Source organism: Elgaria multicarinata, chromosome 2, assembly GCF_023053635.1.
Source record: "Elgaria multicarinata webbii isolate HBS135686 ecotype San Diego chromosome 2, rElgMul1.1.pri, whole genome shotgun sequence".
Taxonomy (NCBI): Eukaryota; Metazoa; Chordata; class Lepidosauria; order Squamata; family Anguidae; genus Elgaria; species Elgaria multicarinata.
The window spans coordinates 167,054,692-167,070,205 of NC_086172.1; the positions used below are offsets into that span (position 1 = coordinate 167,054,692).

The 15,514-nt window shown below is 39.3% G+C and overlaps 1 protein-coding gene across 6 annotated transcripts in view; it reads left to right on the top strand.

Annotated features, from left to right (window-relative positions):
* The window catches only part of KLC1 (kinesin light chain 1), a 51,742-nt gene that overhangs the window by 29,700 nt on the left and 6,528 nt on the right, over nt 1-15,514 (top strand). For 2 of the 6 annotated variants that reach the window (XM_063118109.1, XM_063118110.1), the window contains exons 14-15: nt 4,982-5,112; nt 11,834-11,900. In XM_063118109.1, coding sequence (XP_062974179.1) covers nt 4,982-5,112; nt 11,834-11,900 — 198 coding nt within the window. Of the gene's footprint in view, nt 1-3,065; nt 3,932-4,981; nt 5,117-11,833; nt 11,901-15,514 lie in introns of those variants that run through there. The other 4 variants (XM_063118113.1, XM_063118114.1, XM_063118111.1 and 1 more) reach the window with 3 other exon arrangements.

Sequence of the window (15,514 nt, forward strand, 5' to 3'; positions counted from 1 at the left end):
AATGTAATGCATTTTGTATTACACCCGTTTCCTAAGGAGCACGTGAGAGTTATCCAGTTTTATCCTTTGCATTACCTTGTGAGGTAGGTTAGGTTGCATATTTGTGCCTGGCTCAGTCACCAAGTTCTTGGGGATTTGAATCCAAGCCTCCACACTCCAACCCTGTTACTCTGCCTGCTAAACCACATGAACTCTCATCCAGGCAGTACTCCATTTTGCAGACAGTACTCAGGCTTTGAGCCTAACTCAGGACAAGCAAGTTCAATGAGATCTGGATCTAAGCAGGTGTGATTGAGGATCAGGATGTACACCTGGTGCATTAAAATCAGTGGAAGTTTAGCAGTTCACTTTGATTTTAGTCTGGATTCTCCAGCTGCACTTTGCTGTGGGGACCATTCAACATGAGTAAATTGGTAGCTACAGATAATGGGAATAGCTATCCTGGGCACACTCACTATTGATATTTTTGATTTGATTTTTTAAGCTTTAGATCAGCCATGTAATCAAGACCATAACACTTACTAACCTCCCTGTTGATTCATAGCAATGGTTTGAGGGCATGTTCACATGATGCAGCAACCTTGTTAAAACTAAGCAGGTCTGGGAACTAGGCAGTGCTTGAATGGAAAACTGCCTGGGAACCCTATGAATGCTGGCATGAGCTCCATGGAGGAAAAGCCTGGATATAAATAAAATATTGTGGCCCATCAGCAGTCTGGGGGTGAGGGGAAATTCCAAGATATTATTATCCAATTTACAAAAGAACCCTCAGCTTGCTCACTTGTAAGCAGTCCTTAATTTCCACAGGCTGTTTACATTCCTGGTTTATATGAGTAGAATTTCCAAGGAAGATGTTAAACTTTACGAATTTTCACATATGCCTTCCTGCTCTTTTTAACTATTCAGAGGATCCTACTTTTTTGCTTGCATGGGAAAATATCCTAAAGGACATGCAGCCTAAAATATGGCTTAAAATCAGCTAGACATTAGGTGAATTATTTACTTGGAAACTGCTGAATAATTTTAAAACACCGTTTCATTAGGAGAGATGTGGTTCTGCACATGTTTGATTCTCTTAATTAACTTTTATGTTCTGCTTGCCATAAATTGCCTTCTCGTTCCAGGGGCTGGAATGAGCTGCCTAAGATGGGATTTCTTTCCATCTTGTTTCTCTCATACAATTTAATCACCAAACCAGAACTGAAGATTCAAAATCCGATATTAGAGCAAACAAACAACCCTTATTTAGATGTTCTTAAAATCTGACATAAAGTAAAATGTGTAGAACAGTGTCATATGCACTGGGGAGACCTACCTTGCTCCATCTGACATAGCTTCTTGCAAAGGGCTGAGGTCTGCCAGATTTCATACACAACAGCCTCTATTAAGCATTGCATCCAAAGCATGGGTTTTCAGCAGGCCTAAAGGTGGGACCACTTCCTCCAGTTGAACATTATAGGTGGTATCCCAAAAGGTATTGGCATAAACCCTTAGATCTGTTTGTTCAGTGCATTCGTATTATTTGTCAAACGTATTTTGATGAAACCTGGAGACTCCTGTCAATTTGGAAATTAACTCGTCAGTAATACTGTTTTCTCTTAAAATGACACCTTTGCCTGAAATATGAAGTGAACTTTAAAATATGCATCAAGGTCTGTGTGTATATGTCTCCCTTGCGAGACATTCCCATTCCCACTGCACCCCCCTCCCGAACATCCCATCCTCTCCTGATGAACTTCTGAGGAGGGTCTTTGTAGGATGTGCAGGGAGTTGCATTGGGGTGGAATAAGCAGAAATTTCTCTTGCATTTCTTTGGATAGAATCTACAAATACTTGGTGCACACATTCTGAATCCAAAGCACAAAGAAGAATAACCATCACTTTATTAAAAAAAAAATACATCCAAAATTCCAAGAAGCATTTAGTTATCCTAGGCAATATCTTTTTCTCCTTTCACTCAAGGCCTTTCACTTCTTAACATATAGCCACTATATAGAACCCTCTGTATGTGGGTGAAACTGCTTTAGCTCTTGGCATGGATAACTCATTACTGGCAATTGTTGCATTACAATCTTGGATTATCTGGTCCATATATATCCTCTAAATTCAATGGTTTTTGAACTCGGTATCTTCAGGAATGATTTTTTGCAAGCTCTTTAGAATTAAGGAAACCATGGTCGTTAGATAACTCTGTGGTATGTTTTAGGCCTAGGGTACATACTTGATGAGGGGCGCTGGGCAGGCCCATTGGATCTCAGGGATTCATATGACCTTAGATTGAACTCTATACCCTATATGAGCACAACACAGGGCTGATAGTGCTGGTTAGCAAGCTGCCCTTCATAGAAGCTTGTCTACCATTACTGATCTCATTAAGGAATCCCTAATCAGTTTCTAAGGAAACAGAGGGTTCTTGGGGGACACAGTTTTAAAACCCCTGCTCTAATGAAATGATAGAGCTTTGTAATGCAAGTTGGTTTGACAGCATTTTTGTTATGGGCGCATTTTCTCACTTACCATTAATTTCATAAAGGTTAAACTTAAATTATTTATTTATTTCTCACATTTATATACCGCCCCACAGCCAAAGCTCTCTGGGTGGTTTACAACAGTTAATGCATCTTGTTCTGATTGATTTCATTTCATCGCTTTTAATTTTTGGCTTGTATACTTTTAAAATCAGAAAGTCACTTACAGATCTTTTGTTTTAAATCAAAATCCGTCTGCCTATCTATTATTCAGAGGAAGATTTTTTTTATTATTAAAAGAAATATACTGATTCCTTACACCACTGTGAAGAGCACAAAGTTCTGTGCAAAATAGAGCATAGAATAAAAGACAACAGAGCCCTGTGTGAAGTCTTGCACTTTAAAATACCTCACTGGATTTCTAAAGCTGTTGACTCTGCTAATTTATATATATCAGTTCAAAGAATTAGAGACCCATCATAACTGTGTGACCTAGAAATACTGTTTAAGACTAATAAGCTTGAAATTGAAAACTGTTGAACATCTCCCCACAACAGTTTCATTCAGCTTGTCTCTCTCTCCATTTCTGTCCGACAGGCCTAGATGCCTTTTCTGATTCTTACACTGTCTCCTGCATGGCGGGCGTGCACCATCTTCAAGTTCTAACTTCTCTCCACTACTGACTGCTGTGTATTTAGCAACCCCTTGAGATCCTTCTCAGAGTTACACTTCTTGTAAAAAAAGAAAAGAAAAAAGGCCACTACTTCAGTGTTGGTGTCTCTTTCATTTGGGACAGGGGTTCCTCTTCTTCCTGTCCATGTGTAGCTTTGCCAGATATGTATCTAGTCTTACAAAATGTGGTGTTAATAACCATTTGCTGTGTAACAGACAAGAGTTAACAAAACTAAGAATGAAGTTTATAAGTAGATGTTTCACTATGATGAAAGGTAGTTAAAAGTATCTCGCAAGGTATTATTAAAATGGCATGATGGTGACCTTTACAAAATAAATCTTTTAAAAAAACAAACCGAGTAAGGCATGTGCTCACAGTGCTTTAAATTGTATTTAGAGACCCATAACATGGGTTAACATCAATATGGAACTCTGGATGTCTTCACTTAAGCTTATACTAAAGTAGCAGTGCTGTTTAGTCTTCATGTGAAACTTCAGCAGTTATGCTTTTCTCTACTAATCTTGGTGTTGGGTGACTTTGTGTATTTGTCTTTCTAACTTCTAATAAACTCACTCCAACTGATGTCTGTCTCTGTCTTCTGAGTAGTACTTTCTTCCCTTCTACATAGTTGCTGTAGGAAAAGAGGTTTTCTAGAAACAGCAAGGCATTATTAACTTGCAGATAAGCACACATGGGTTTTTCAAAGAATGTAGGCGTCAAGTCTGTATGGCCAAAGATCTGTGATCTGGAAAAATAAGAACTAATATCTCCAATTACATATATATATATATATATATATATATATATATATATGTAACAGCTGTAAATTCTCATTGTAACTTCCTGGAACACAGTTAAGGGTAAAGTATAAGAACCTTAATACAGAATCCTTCAGGCAAGTATATACCCCTGTTCCTGAATAACATGTGAATGTTTGCTGCATAGTGGCTAGGTTAGATTGAACAATTAAAGTAAAACCATTGCTCACTTAGATCTTTCTGGAATGCTACTGCTTGGTGGTGGGGTTGTTACTTTGTTGGTATGATGGCATCATGTTTAGCATGGAGTGATATTGCAGTCTGTGAATGTCTATCCTGCTAATGGAAATTTTAAATATTCTGCAAGAAACTGCACCTGTCCATAAGATTTTAATACACATTTCCTAATTGCACACTTAACTTGAATTTGCAGTTGACTGAGTATGTGTTCAGATGTCTGTAATTGCCAGGTTGGATCCAGATTTAGTCATTTCATTTCATTTATTACATTTCTTTACCACCAAATAGCAAACGCTCTTGGGACAGTTTGCAAAGATTAAAACCTTAAAAATAAAATATAAAAACGGTTAAGTAAGTTATATGGAATAGTCACATTGAAATCAATGGGACTTACATTAGTCATGATTAACTTAAGTCCCATTTATTCCAGTGGGTCTACTCTAAAGTATGACTCAATCTGGATCCAGCTCTTTATTTCTTAATGTTAGGGGGCACAATCCACCAGGACCTTTTCCTGAGCAAGCTTCATTGAAACATATGGGAATGGCTGAAGCGGGCATAGGAGTAGATCATGTTGGACTGTGTTTAGTGGAATGTTGTGAACAACCTTGGTAAATAATACATTATGCTTTTTATTGATTTCTAGTCTGCTCAGCCCAGAGCCATTAGGGAGGGCAACAGCAGACTAAACCAACGCTTTGTTAAATTTTGTTTGAAATGAAGCAAGATCATTTTGCCTTTAATCACTTAAAGGAAGTACTTGGTCTGTAGTTGTAGTAATTGCTCTACTGTGAAATAAAGGCAAAAGCTTTTGCAGTGTTAAATGTGCTCATTTTTTTCAGGATGGCACTGGATCTCTAAAACGCAGTGGTTCCTTTAGCAAACTTCGTGCTTCAATTAGACGCAGCAGTGAGAAGCTGGTTAGAAAGCTGAAGGGAGGAAGTTCACGAGAGAGTGAACCAAAGAATCCTGGGTAATTATTTATTTCTAGATGTGCTGGAACACTCGGGAGCTGAGTTGTGGCAATGATGCTGTGAAAAAGCTTTTTGTGTTGTATCTGGTGTGCGAATTGCGGAGCATATTAATCTGTCGGCAGTTCTCACAGAAATGTAATACAGAGGATGTTATTGACACTTACAGAAAGTTGGTCCTAACAGCTGGAAATTTTGATCTCTGTACTTAGCAATTTGATTGTAAACAGTATTATGGCTTTATGTGAATTCTATAGAGTTGTCCCAGACCTATTCTACCTTCCCACAAAGAAGAATTACTGATGCACTTGGCTGCATTTCAGCAGTATCCCTTCAACAATTTAATAGGAGCATATTAATTTATTCTGAGAATAGAATTAGGATGTATTTGGTTCAGGAGACGTTACATACATTAACAAATATGTATGTCTAAAATGGAATTATAATAGGCTATTGAAACTCTACAGATATATTTAATTGGATACATATTCACACTTTCATTAAACATGGTTTTATATACTAATAACAATCATTCTACTTACTTTTTGCCTAGAACACTTATGAAAAAATGTATTAATGGAAATGGAACAAAATTCTTTAGCCAGTCCTTGCAGCATACAATAGGTGTGCTTGGTACTACTACTGATCAGACTTCCTTTTGAGACCTCTTGCTCATTCCAAGTCATGGATTATGCGAGTCGATTCGTTATGCAAAAACATGAAGTATACCTTTGTTGTCCATTAAGGTGAATGTGCAGAGGAGAACTATGGTAACAGATAGATAATCAATATTCTCTCGAATTGGTTTTTAAGTGCAAACTCATCAGTGTTAACATATAGCGTTCAATTTTAGCGTGTTACACAAGAACCGAAAGTATCACTGGTGTACAAGTAGCAAGTCAAAACGATCAGTAAAATAACTGATGCAGTCAAACTAATGGTCACAATGCAGCGTATAAGCTTTAGACTTACATTCTGTAAGCTGGATGTTCAAGAAAAGTCTTCTAAAAAATAAAAATAATTGTATGAGTTGGGTTATGGCAGCCTTCCTCAACCTGGGGCGCTCCAGATGTGTTGGACTACAACTCCCAGAATGCCCCAGCCAGCTGGCTGGGGCATTCTGGGAGATGCAGTCCAACACATCTGGAGCGCCCCAGGTTGAGAAAGGCTGGGTTTTGGTATTAGGTCCTGATCTACACACTCAGACTCAGTGTTAATGGAAGAAATTCTTGCAGACTTTATTAGGTTTGAAAGTTGAGTGCTAAGGTCTTACGTTTCACAGACGCATGGTAGGACAAGAGAGTGGAGAAATATGAAAATATAAAAAAGAGTCCTATGTGCCTCTAGCCCTGAGTAAAATATACAGATCCCTTGTTAAGGCTGATAATATCAATAGAGAAAAAAGCATAGCCTTTATATTAGCAAAGAGGGATATTAATTTTATAATACCCACTAGGTAAAAAGCCAGTAGAAAACATATTGAGTGATGATACTCAGGGGCTGGAGCATTGGTTGTGATGCCCCTTTAGACTAGACAAGTGATGGGCGACATGTTGTTTGCTGCCCCTAGTATGTCCCCTATTGCCCTTTGCCCAACCCTATTTTTTTCTCCAAAGATGAGCTGCGTGTTCAATCAAGGCCCCTTGCATAATAGCCTTCGCTGTTTCACAGTTAGAACCCCATTTGTTCCCACAGATATATTAATTGAAAAAGTTTCCACCAAACTTCTAGATACCTCTTGAACTATGTCCTCCCTGTGTAATAACAGCTTATTTAAATTGTCTAAACATGCATAGGATTGCACCCTAATTATAGGTTATCTAAGTGCCATGGTTTTCTTTCAGGTCTATTACAGCTACTTGCCTAAATCACTTCTATTGGGGAGTGAAATTCTTTGGAAGCTTTCCAGTTGTATTATTTTTAGTATAAATGCTATTTATCTTAGTGGAGATTACTCAGCTAAAACCCCTTCCCAAAATCATATATTCCCCCAAACCTTCCAAAATTGTATTTATCAAAGAAGAGTTTTGGGCTTGTGTTTAGAGTACCCAAATTTTCTGTAAAATTACATCCTTGACTTTGAGACTGAAATTTCACAAATATATCTCTGCCCAGGTCTTCTTTCATAACAAGAATTAATCTTGATTATGATATAGAGCCAAAATTTTTTTCAAATGATCTTCCAAAATTCCTACAAGGTGTCTGTTACTCCTACTCCTACTCCTGTACACCTTTTAGTATTAAATGTCACGTTCTAATCTCTAAATCACTTCAGTCCTCTTTTTTTTTTAAACCTTAGTTACATCACTTCTTTGTATGTGGTGATCTGTTTATTTCTTGTAAATTTACTTTAGGGAACACCCAACATAACATTAGTGGATTACTATTTTTAGTTTTGTTGGAACTCTATTACTGGCTTCCCTTGCACAAGCGGTTGTGAAAGTACTAGCAGAGCACATGGTGCAACTGCTGTTAGCGCAGACCTCATGTTCTACATGCATACACACAGCAATACCTGGACATACATGAAGTCCAGCCGAAAGCAAGAAAAAGACTGAAAATGCGTAAAGGTTTTTTTTAAATCTATACTATACTGTATTGTATTGTATTTTAATGAACTCTGTGATGGCCGAAGCCATAAGAGTTAAGATGAGTGAAATAATGGGATTCAACGGAGAAAGAGGACTGTGAGGGCGGTGCTGTAGTAGGCATTGCACACGTCAAGCTCTTTGCTGCCCTGCTGTGCACATGCAACCCCCTACTGCAGCACTGGAGGTCCAGTGGTGATGTGCAATGCGTTACTTGGCTGTGCTCTTTGCAGTGGCACGCTGCTTCAGCAGCCTGATCCACCTGAGCTTCAGCGTTTCTCTGGCATCTTTAGCTGGGGTCCTGACCTTTGGCTCGTTCTTGGACTCTCCTCTCTGCTCTGCCTTCTCAACCTTTTGTTAATTCACTCACTTTGACTGTCACGTGACCCTGGCATCTTCGTTGCCTAGCAGGGCACTTTCATTTATTGCCCTCCTAGATCCCAATTTGGAGTAAGGGCTCTGTTCCCATAGCCAGCTGACAGAACTAGCAAGCCTTCTCCTGCCTGGATCTCCCCAACCCTCTTGTCATTATTGTTCTAGATAATGAAAAATCTTAAATTATTGATAGGAGGGGGGAAACCTTGAATAGTTATGTTCTTGTATTATCCGGTGTGTAACTTGAAGTCTTACATTCTGCATTGTGAACATTGATTTGTCCTAATAAAGGTGGTATTGCACTTGTCCTTTACTAATGTATGGAATTCTCTTGCCTGAAGAATCATGCATTCATATTGCTCTGAAGAATTGTAATATTTTTGAGGGCACCATGGTATAGGCTAAGCCTGCACAATCTGAAGCTTTCACAGTTTCCTAAATATGTTCAATATGCCGGGGTCCAAAGAGCTATTTAAGGTATAACTAAGCATTTGGGCAAGCCCAGTGGGAATTTTGACTTCGGCCTGAGCCATATCGCAACCTGCTTTTGAAATACCTGTCTATCTTAAGAAGTTTGCCATTTAGTATTGGGGGTCTCTGTTTGAGAAACACAAGTCCAACATTGCATGGACCTAGTTGTATGGTTCTTTCAGAAAGGCTACATATTACTGCAGGGGGAAACCAACCCAAGGTGAGGACTTAGCTGGACTACCAGACTCTGCCCGTACCAACATGTCTATAAGCAACTATTGCTCACTTAACTTTTAACTAGTATACCAGCTGTAGTGGTGGAATTATTTTCTGATTAACCACTAATCCTTAAACTTGAAAGCTGGAAGCTGTTTCCCAATTACCGAACTGAACTTGCTTAAGGAAATCAAGCTGACTCTCTCTCCATCTAGTGGGCTTAGTGCTATTATCAGGCAAGTCTCCGAAAGAAATTCTTTCCTACCTCATTGGGGTCTCCTTGAAGGGGATTTCAGATGTGTTGTAAGAATAGTAGTACTGTTAACCAGTTGTAGATTCTAATGCGAAGGAAAATGCACAGGTAAACTAGTTCACTACAGTCTTGCCTCAAACTTGAAAAATGTCCAAGCACACTTGCCAACTTTTTAATGGTTTCATATAGCGATATATATTTTTGTTCTAAAACTTTTTTTTTTCTAAGAAAAAACATGGGCATAATGAAACATTTGCGGGGGGGAGTTGTTCATTGCTTAACACTTCAGCATTGTATTTGTGGATTTTTAATTTTTATTTATTTAGAATATGAGTTTTGTGTGTATGTTCTTTGTGGTGTATGTATTTTTAGTTTAACATGTGTATGCTTTACTGTATATTTTTGTATAAATAAATAACTCAAGAGGTATCAACACTGCATGACTTACTGCTTCTTTGTGTTGCTAACACTTGTGCTGCATTTTAATACATGTGCATTGTAGTTCTTGGAGGCTTTAAAATGTATTGCTTAAATCGAAGCATAATGGCACTGACTGTGTAGGTAGAGTCATAAAAATTATGCCCAATTATACAAGTATGTATAACTTAGTTCATCATCTTTATTTTGATTTCCAAATTCCTGATTCTTAGTCATAGTAAAACGTTTGCATAATATTTGACTATGAAAGATCTTGCTAACTTCAGTATCGTGTATACTTTTTGGCTGGGATCAAAAATGCTACTTTAGGAATGCCCAGAAGGGTCCTTTTTTTTACTTAGAACAGCAGGACCACCCACCTCGCCCCCATACTTGTTAGTCTCAATTTAAAGAATGGTTTGCCATGTGGCCTGGAGGGCTGCTGTTTGAGACCAGAAGCTTTACGTCCTACAGTGTAGTGTAGATGTACCAAAGGTTTGTTCTTGGAACTGGTCCTTGTTTTTTGGCTAGCCTGGACCAAATGGATATAATATGCCCATCTTCTCTGGGTCTACATGTTTCCTTCTTATTTGTTTCTAAGGCCTTTGCTAGACCAGGCTATATCCCGGGCTGATACCCGGGATCGCCCCTTTGCGTCCAGATGACGCACAGGGGATCCCAGGCTCAGGGAGGAATCAACCCTCCCTGGACCCAGGATATAGCCTACCCCTTTAAGCCCGATTTTTCCCACAGTCTCGGGCTGAGCCTGAGACCGTGAGCGTGTAGCCCGTTCCGTGGCTCTTCCCGGCTCCGCACAATTACTTGCGTGTAGCCAGGAGAAGCCGCGCACGGGGCGCAGGGTGGGGGGAGCAGCAGAGAAACCGATTAAAAAAAAAAAAGCTTACCTGGGTGCACAAGCATTCGTGCGCATTGTCCCTTTAAACAATTAAAAAATGGGGGGTGCGACAGCTCTCTTTGTGAGCTCGTTGCGCCTGACGTATAGACTAGCACGACAGCCCGCGACAGTTGCATCGCGGGTTCTCCCCTTCTCCGTCGTGCTTTTTAAAGTAGGTCTCGCAAAGGCCTCAGACTAAATAATTTGGATCACTACACTTTGCTAATCCACGGGGAAAAGAGGAAGGTGTTGCTGGCTAGTATTTTCAATATTTATTATTTATTTGTTTATTTATTACACTTATATACCGCCCCCATAGCCAGAGCTCTCTGGGTGGTTTACAGAAATTCTAAAATTGAGATAATAAGTATACAAAATTTAAAATTTTAAAACACAGAACATACACACATAAAGCAATAAACTTCCCTATCCTACAGCTTACCAAATAGCCAGTCAGTGCATCAAAAGTGCAGTAGATAATGATCTCCAACTGCCTGGAGTTGCTCAACACGGAGATCAAGTTATTGGGTGAGCTGCCTTTTCTGTCACAGACCTTCTACACACAAGGGGAATAGTAGATTGTGTGTCTAAAGTCTGTCTGCGGCTATTGCATTTCAGGATTATGAAAACACATACTTGCAATAAATAACAGCTAAGCATTATGATACAGATATTGAACCTAATGGTGCAGAGAAATAGTAAATCGTGTTCCTCCACAGTATAGTTGGTGGTTACTATAAAACACAGTCTAGATATTTTTGTGAGTCTTTCTCTAAATTATTATAGATGTGGTTAAACGTTGGGTAACTCCTTAAACAACTTGGAATCCACAATGGAAATCTCATATTTCTATAACAAATTTACAGCTGCAACATTGTGTTAACAAAATGACATATCAACAGTTAATAATGTACTCTGAGGATTGACAGTTTTGATTGACTTATGTTAAAATATCAGGGCAGAGCTTTCACTGCCTTGTACACATTGTATTCTATAATCCAGGCACGAGATAAATTGTATTATCTGGCCCATGATCCCTTAAACTGTTTAAAGTCATACAATCATACAAAAATTGTTGAAATCAAGACCTCAGATCTATGGAAACTTGCTAAAGGATTCTAGTGTGGTGATTCTACGTAAACAGCTATATCTGAGTAGCTTGATGCTTCTGAATTTTTTTTTAGAGGCTGGAGATATCTCAGGATAGGATCACATGTAGTAATTAACGGTTAACACTGACACAGAATGTATATTCTGCAAATGGAATTGCATTTAAAGCTTCCTATGCAAGTGCAATCAAACACCGAAACTTCTGGTGACTTACATTGAGATATTTTAGATCTAAGAAAATGGATATATAGTAATTTTTATTGTCTAAAAATTATTTGCTCATAAAAGATGGTAAGAGTTATATTACAATAAAGTTTTTGTTGTATACGTCGTATGTGTTCAAAGCTCTCCATTTTCAGCCCTTCTGATTGGTTTATCCTTGCATGTTCACTGTCCAGCATGAAGCGTGCCAGCTCACTGAATGTTCTTAACATGGGTGGCAAGGCAACTGAAGATCACTTTCAAGTAAGAAGCCCTACAATATTCTTACAAAAGTAGATGGTACTAGCAGGGCTTGGATTGAAGAGCTGTATCAGTCAGTAAAATGGTGGTGGTTCCAGGCAATTTTGGGGTCCAACTTCAAACATGCAATGAGCTGTGTGGAGGCAGGTCCATATTTTATTATAGCAGTTTATAAACTGCTTACATCTAGAATTTAAAAAATCTATGTGGTTTGCCAGAAGGTGTTCGATAAGCTAAACAGTTTGTCACAACACTGTAGCCAGGTGCTTTACGCAGTCTCTGTGTGGGCTAAGCTCTATTTTTTAAAACGGCCACCAACAGCTGCTTGCATTTGCGAGATGGTCCTGCTATGTACTGCTATGTGCAGGTTATTCGGAGCTGCTTCTGCTCACCTCAGCATTTTGTTCTAAAGTCCCAGATCAGTCAGCAGGAACAGTACACATCTGTTGCTAAGGCTGCGTTCACACAGACGGCAGATGAGATGGTAAAACCTCTCCTGAGCAGTACATTTCAGACTACAGTTGGAACCACGCAATCCCCCTGTGATACAGCCCTATTCATTTTACCCTCCAGTGGATATGCATTTCTTGCATATGTTATTTTTGTAGGGGAAAAGCAGGGGATGGATTTTTGTATAAATTATGGGAATGAATCACAAAAAAACCACCACCACCCATGGAGGTGAACAACCATGTCTGAACTGACTATTGGCTTATGCCTTCATTATTTCAGGCCTATACTGCTCTAATGTGCTCCTCATAAAGGATCAGAGACTGATATGGGCATGGAATGCAGCTACCTGCCTCCTCACAGATAGAGCTAGGCTGGACACACCATGCCAATGTTGCTGTACAGTGACTTGTAGTATATTAAGTGTTAACAAAAAACCATAAAATGCTTAAAACCCCGAATCCAACTTGCCTGGTGGACCACCATTGGTCACTTCATACTGAGCCTTTCAGAACTGTCAAAACGCCTGCTCAAGAATACCCTCCTGGTCCTCAGCTTTGAATATTAAGGGCAGGTAGAAAAACTATTTTTGCATTTCCCTCTCCCCATATGTGAAAATCTTGACCCTTTACAACTGCCCAAAGCATTTTGAGATTGACTTAATTGGGCAGATAGGAAGCTTTGCTAGGTTATATTCCTTCAATTGTTTATATTGCCAAAACTTTACCTTTGAGCTTTGCCCAGGATATTGTTGCAATTTAATAAGTGTTAAATACCAAATAGTTGCTCAGAGCTTTCCAGATAAGAAAGTGGACAGCAGAGTTCAATTAAAATGTGGTTGAAGTAACAGTGGCTGAAATCCTTAATGGGTACTGGGGCAATTCATTCCCCCCCCCCTTTTCCTACTGCACGCTCTTTCCTAATCCTGAAAGTTGAAGGGACCATTCAGAGTGATCCATCCCAAGGAGCTAGAGATGGAAGGGAATACCAGCTGCGTCCTTGAGTGAATGCAAAAAACTACACTGGCAAAAGCCTCCTTAGAAGCCAGGCAGTGATTTTAATAAGGGTTCCTTTTTAAAGTTCATTTATGGAGAACTGTGGATGAAAAGAATATTAGGGCGAGGCTAGGGCAGCCAGTAGGACAAGTTGAGGCCTCAAAACTGCCCCCCTTTACATATTGTCCAAGTGAAAGTATACTCTTAATGTGCCATGATCTTTGCCTATACTTCATGTAACAGCTTTACCTAAATTACTAGTGTTTTGTGTTGTGCCTGTTAACTAATCGTGTAACTGCAACTAACTCGTGTGGAGAAGTAGCAAATGTGTCAGTACTAACCTGTTGTACTTCTTAAAAGCTTTACACAAGGAAATGAAAGTCTGCATAGAGACATTTCCAATTGTCTGAAATATCCTTGCATTTATAGAACCCCCAATTTCCTAAATCCGCTAAGGTAACCCTTCTTAGCTCTACATTTTTAAAGCTTGAACTATTTATAAATGCAACCCAAACATTTCAACAAATACAAAAATATTTTGTAATTTGGGTAATCCTCTAGGATTAACAGAGAAATGGCAATAGAATAGCGTAAGGGGTAAAGCCTGTAGGTTGGAGTGGGCAATTGGGGCCCTTCAGATTTTTTCGCTTACAACTTCCATTATCCCCCACCATTGCCTTACGCTGGCTAAGGATGGTGGGAATTGTAGGCCAAAACATTGGGAGGGCCACAAGCTGCTATCAATCATGAGAAGGTTTTCTTGAAAGTGAGTTGTGTTTATACAAGGCCAGAGAACGGCATAACAGGGAGTAAGGTTTCAGTGGGGCAGCCTGGTCTGGGGCACTCATTGCCTGAATGAGATTTGTGCTGCATTTCACGTATTCCGACTTTCTACACTGGGCCTGTTCGGACAACGCACTAAGCCATAGTTATGCTGCTAACGTTTTTCAGCAAATGGTTAGCGAGCATGTTTAAATCATGGCTATGTAGCCACCATAGTTTGGAATGTTTCATACAACACGCTAAGTTATGTTTCACATGACATGCTAAGCCATAATGCTTAGCTCAAAATGCTTAACCACCATGGCTGAGCATGTCGTCTGAACAGGGTCACTGAGATGATCTGTATAAAAAACTGTAGTGTGAAATGGACATCAGTGGGAGCAATACTTTCAGAATGCAACACTTTGCATTTTCTAACTTGGCCAAGGTTGCTCTAAGAACATAAGAAGAGCCCTGCTGGATCAGACCAAGGGTCCATCTAGTCCAGCACTCTGTTCACACAGTGACCAACCAGCTGTCGACCAGGGACCCTCAAGCAGGACATAGTGCAACAGTACCCTCCCACCCATGTTCCCCAGCAGCTGGTGTACATAGGCTTCCTGCCTCTGATACTCTAATTTCACCAATTGCAAGGCATTGGTTTCCGATGGCAGGTTTATTTTTATTTATTTATTACATTTTTATACCGCCCATTAGCCAAGCTTTCTGGGCAGTTTACAAGTCAAAGCCGAAAACCATAAAATACAATAACATTTTGTATTGAGACTTTTCTTCCCCATCCCCCACTTACGACCCTCTCTCTCTTGTGCATTCTCCTCTCACCTTGCCTCTCTTCCAGTGCAACTGTGAGGAGATTGTAAAGCATCGATTTCCGCATTTTGATTCATTCAGATCTGGACAAACAGTGATTAGCTTTAACTCTGGTTTGTCCAGACAAGTCAACTTCAAACTCTACTTTCTGATCCTGACTGTTTCACATAATCATAGTTAAAACTAACCATAGTGCCTGGTTCAAATGAAACAAACTGGAGTTAGTTGAAGCAAGAATGGGCTTGTGTATGTAATACTGATCTAAGCCAGGCTGGGGAGCTTCTTTTCCTGTGTAGGGTCCTTTGGATTCCAGCTTAAGCAATGCAACATAGGCATTGATACAGATACTAGGAAATATTCCCACTGTAGAATGAAACAAAGCCTTTTAAGATATTAAACTATGTGAATTGTTATGAACCAACTTGAATCTCAGTTTAAACATACCAAAACTAATTACAGTTGAGCAGTACCAGTCTGTTTTACTTTTATTTTTAATTATTATTTACTGTTTATTTATTTTTCCAATCAGAGTTTGTATTTTTAAATGGCTGGAATGATTTGGAACTATGCATAAACTCT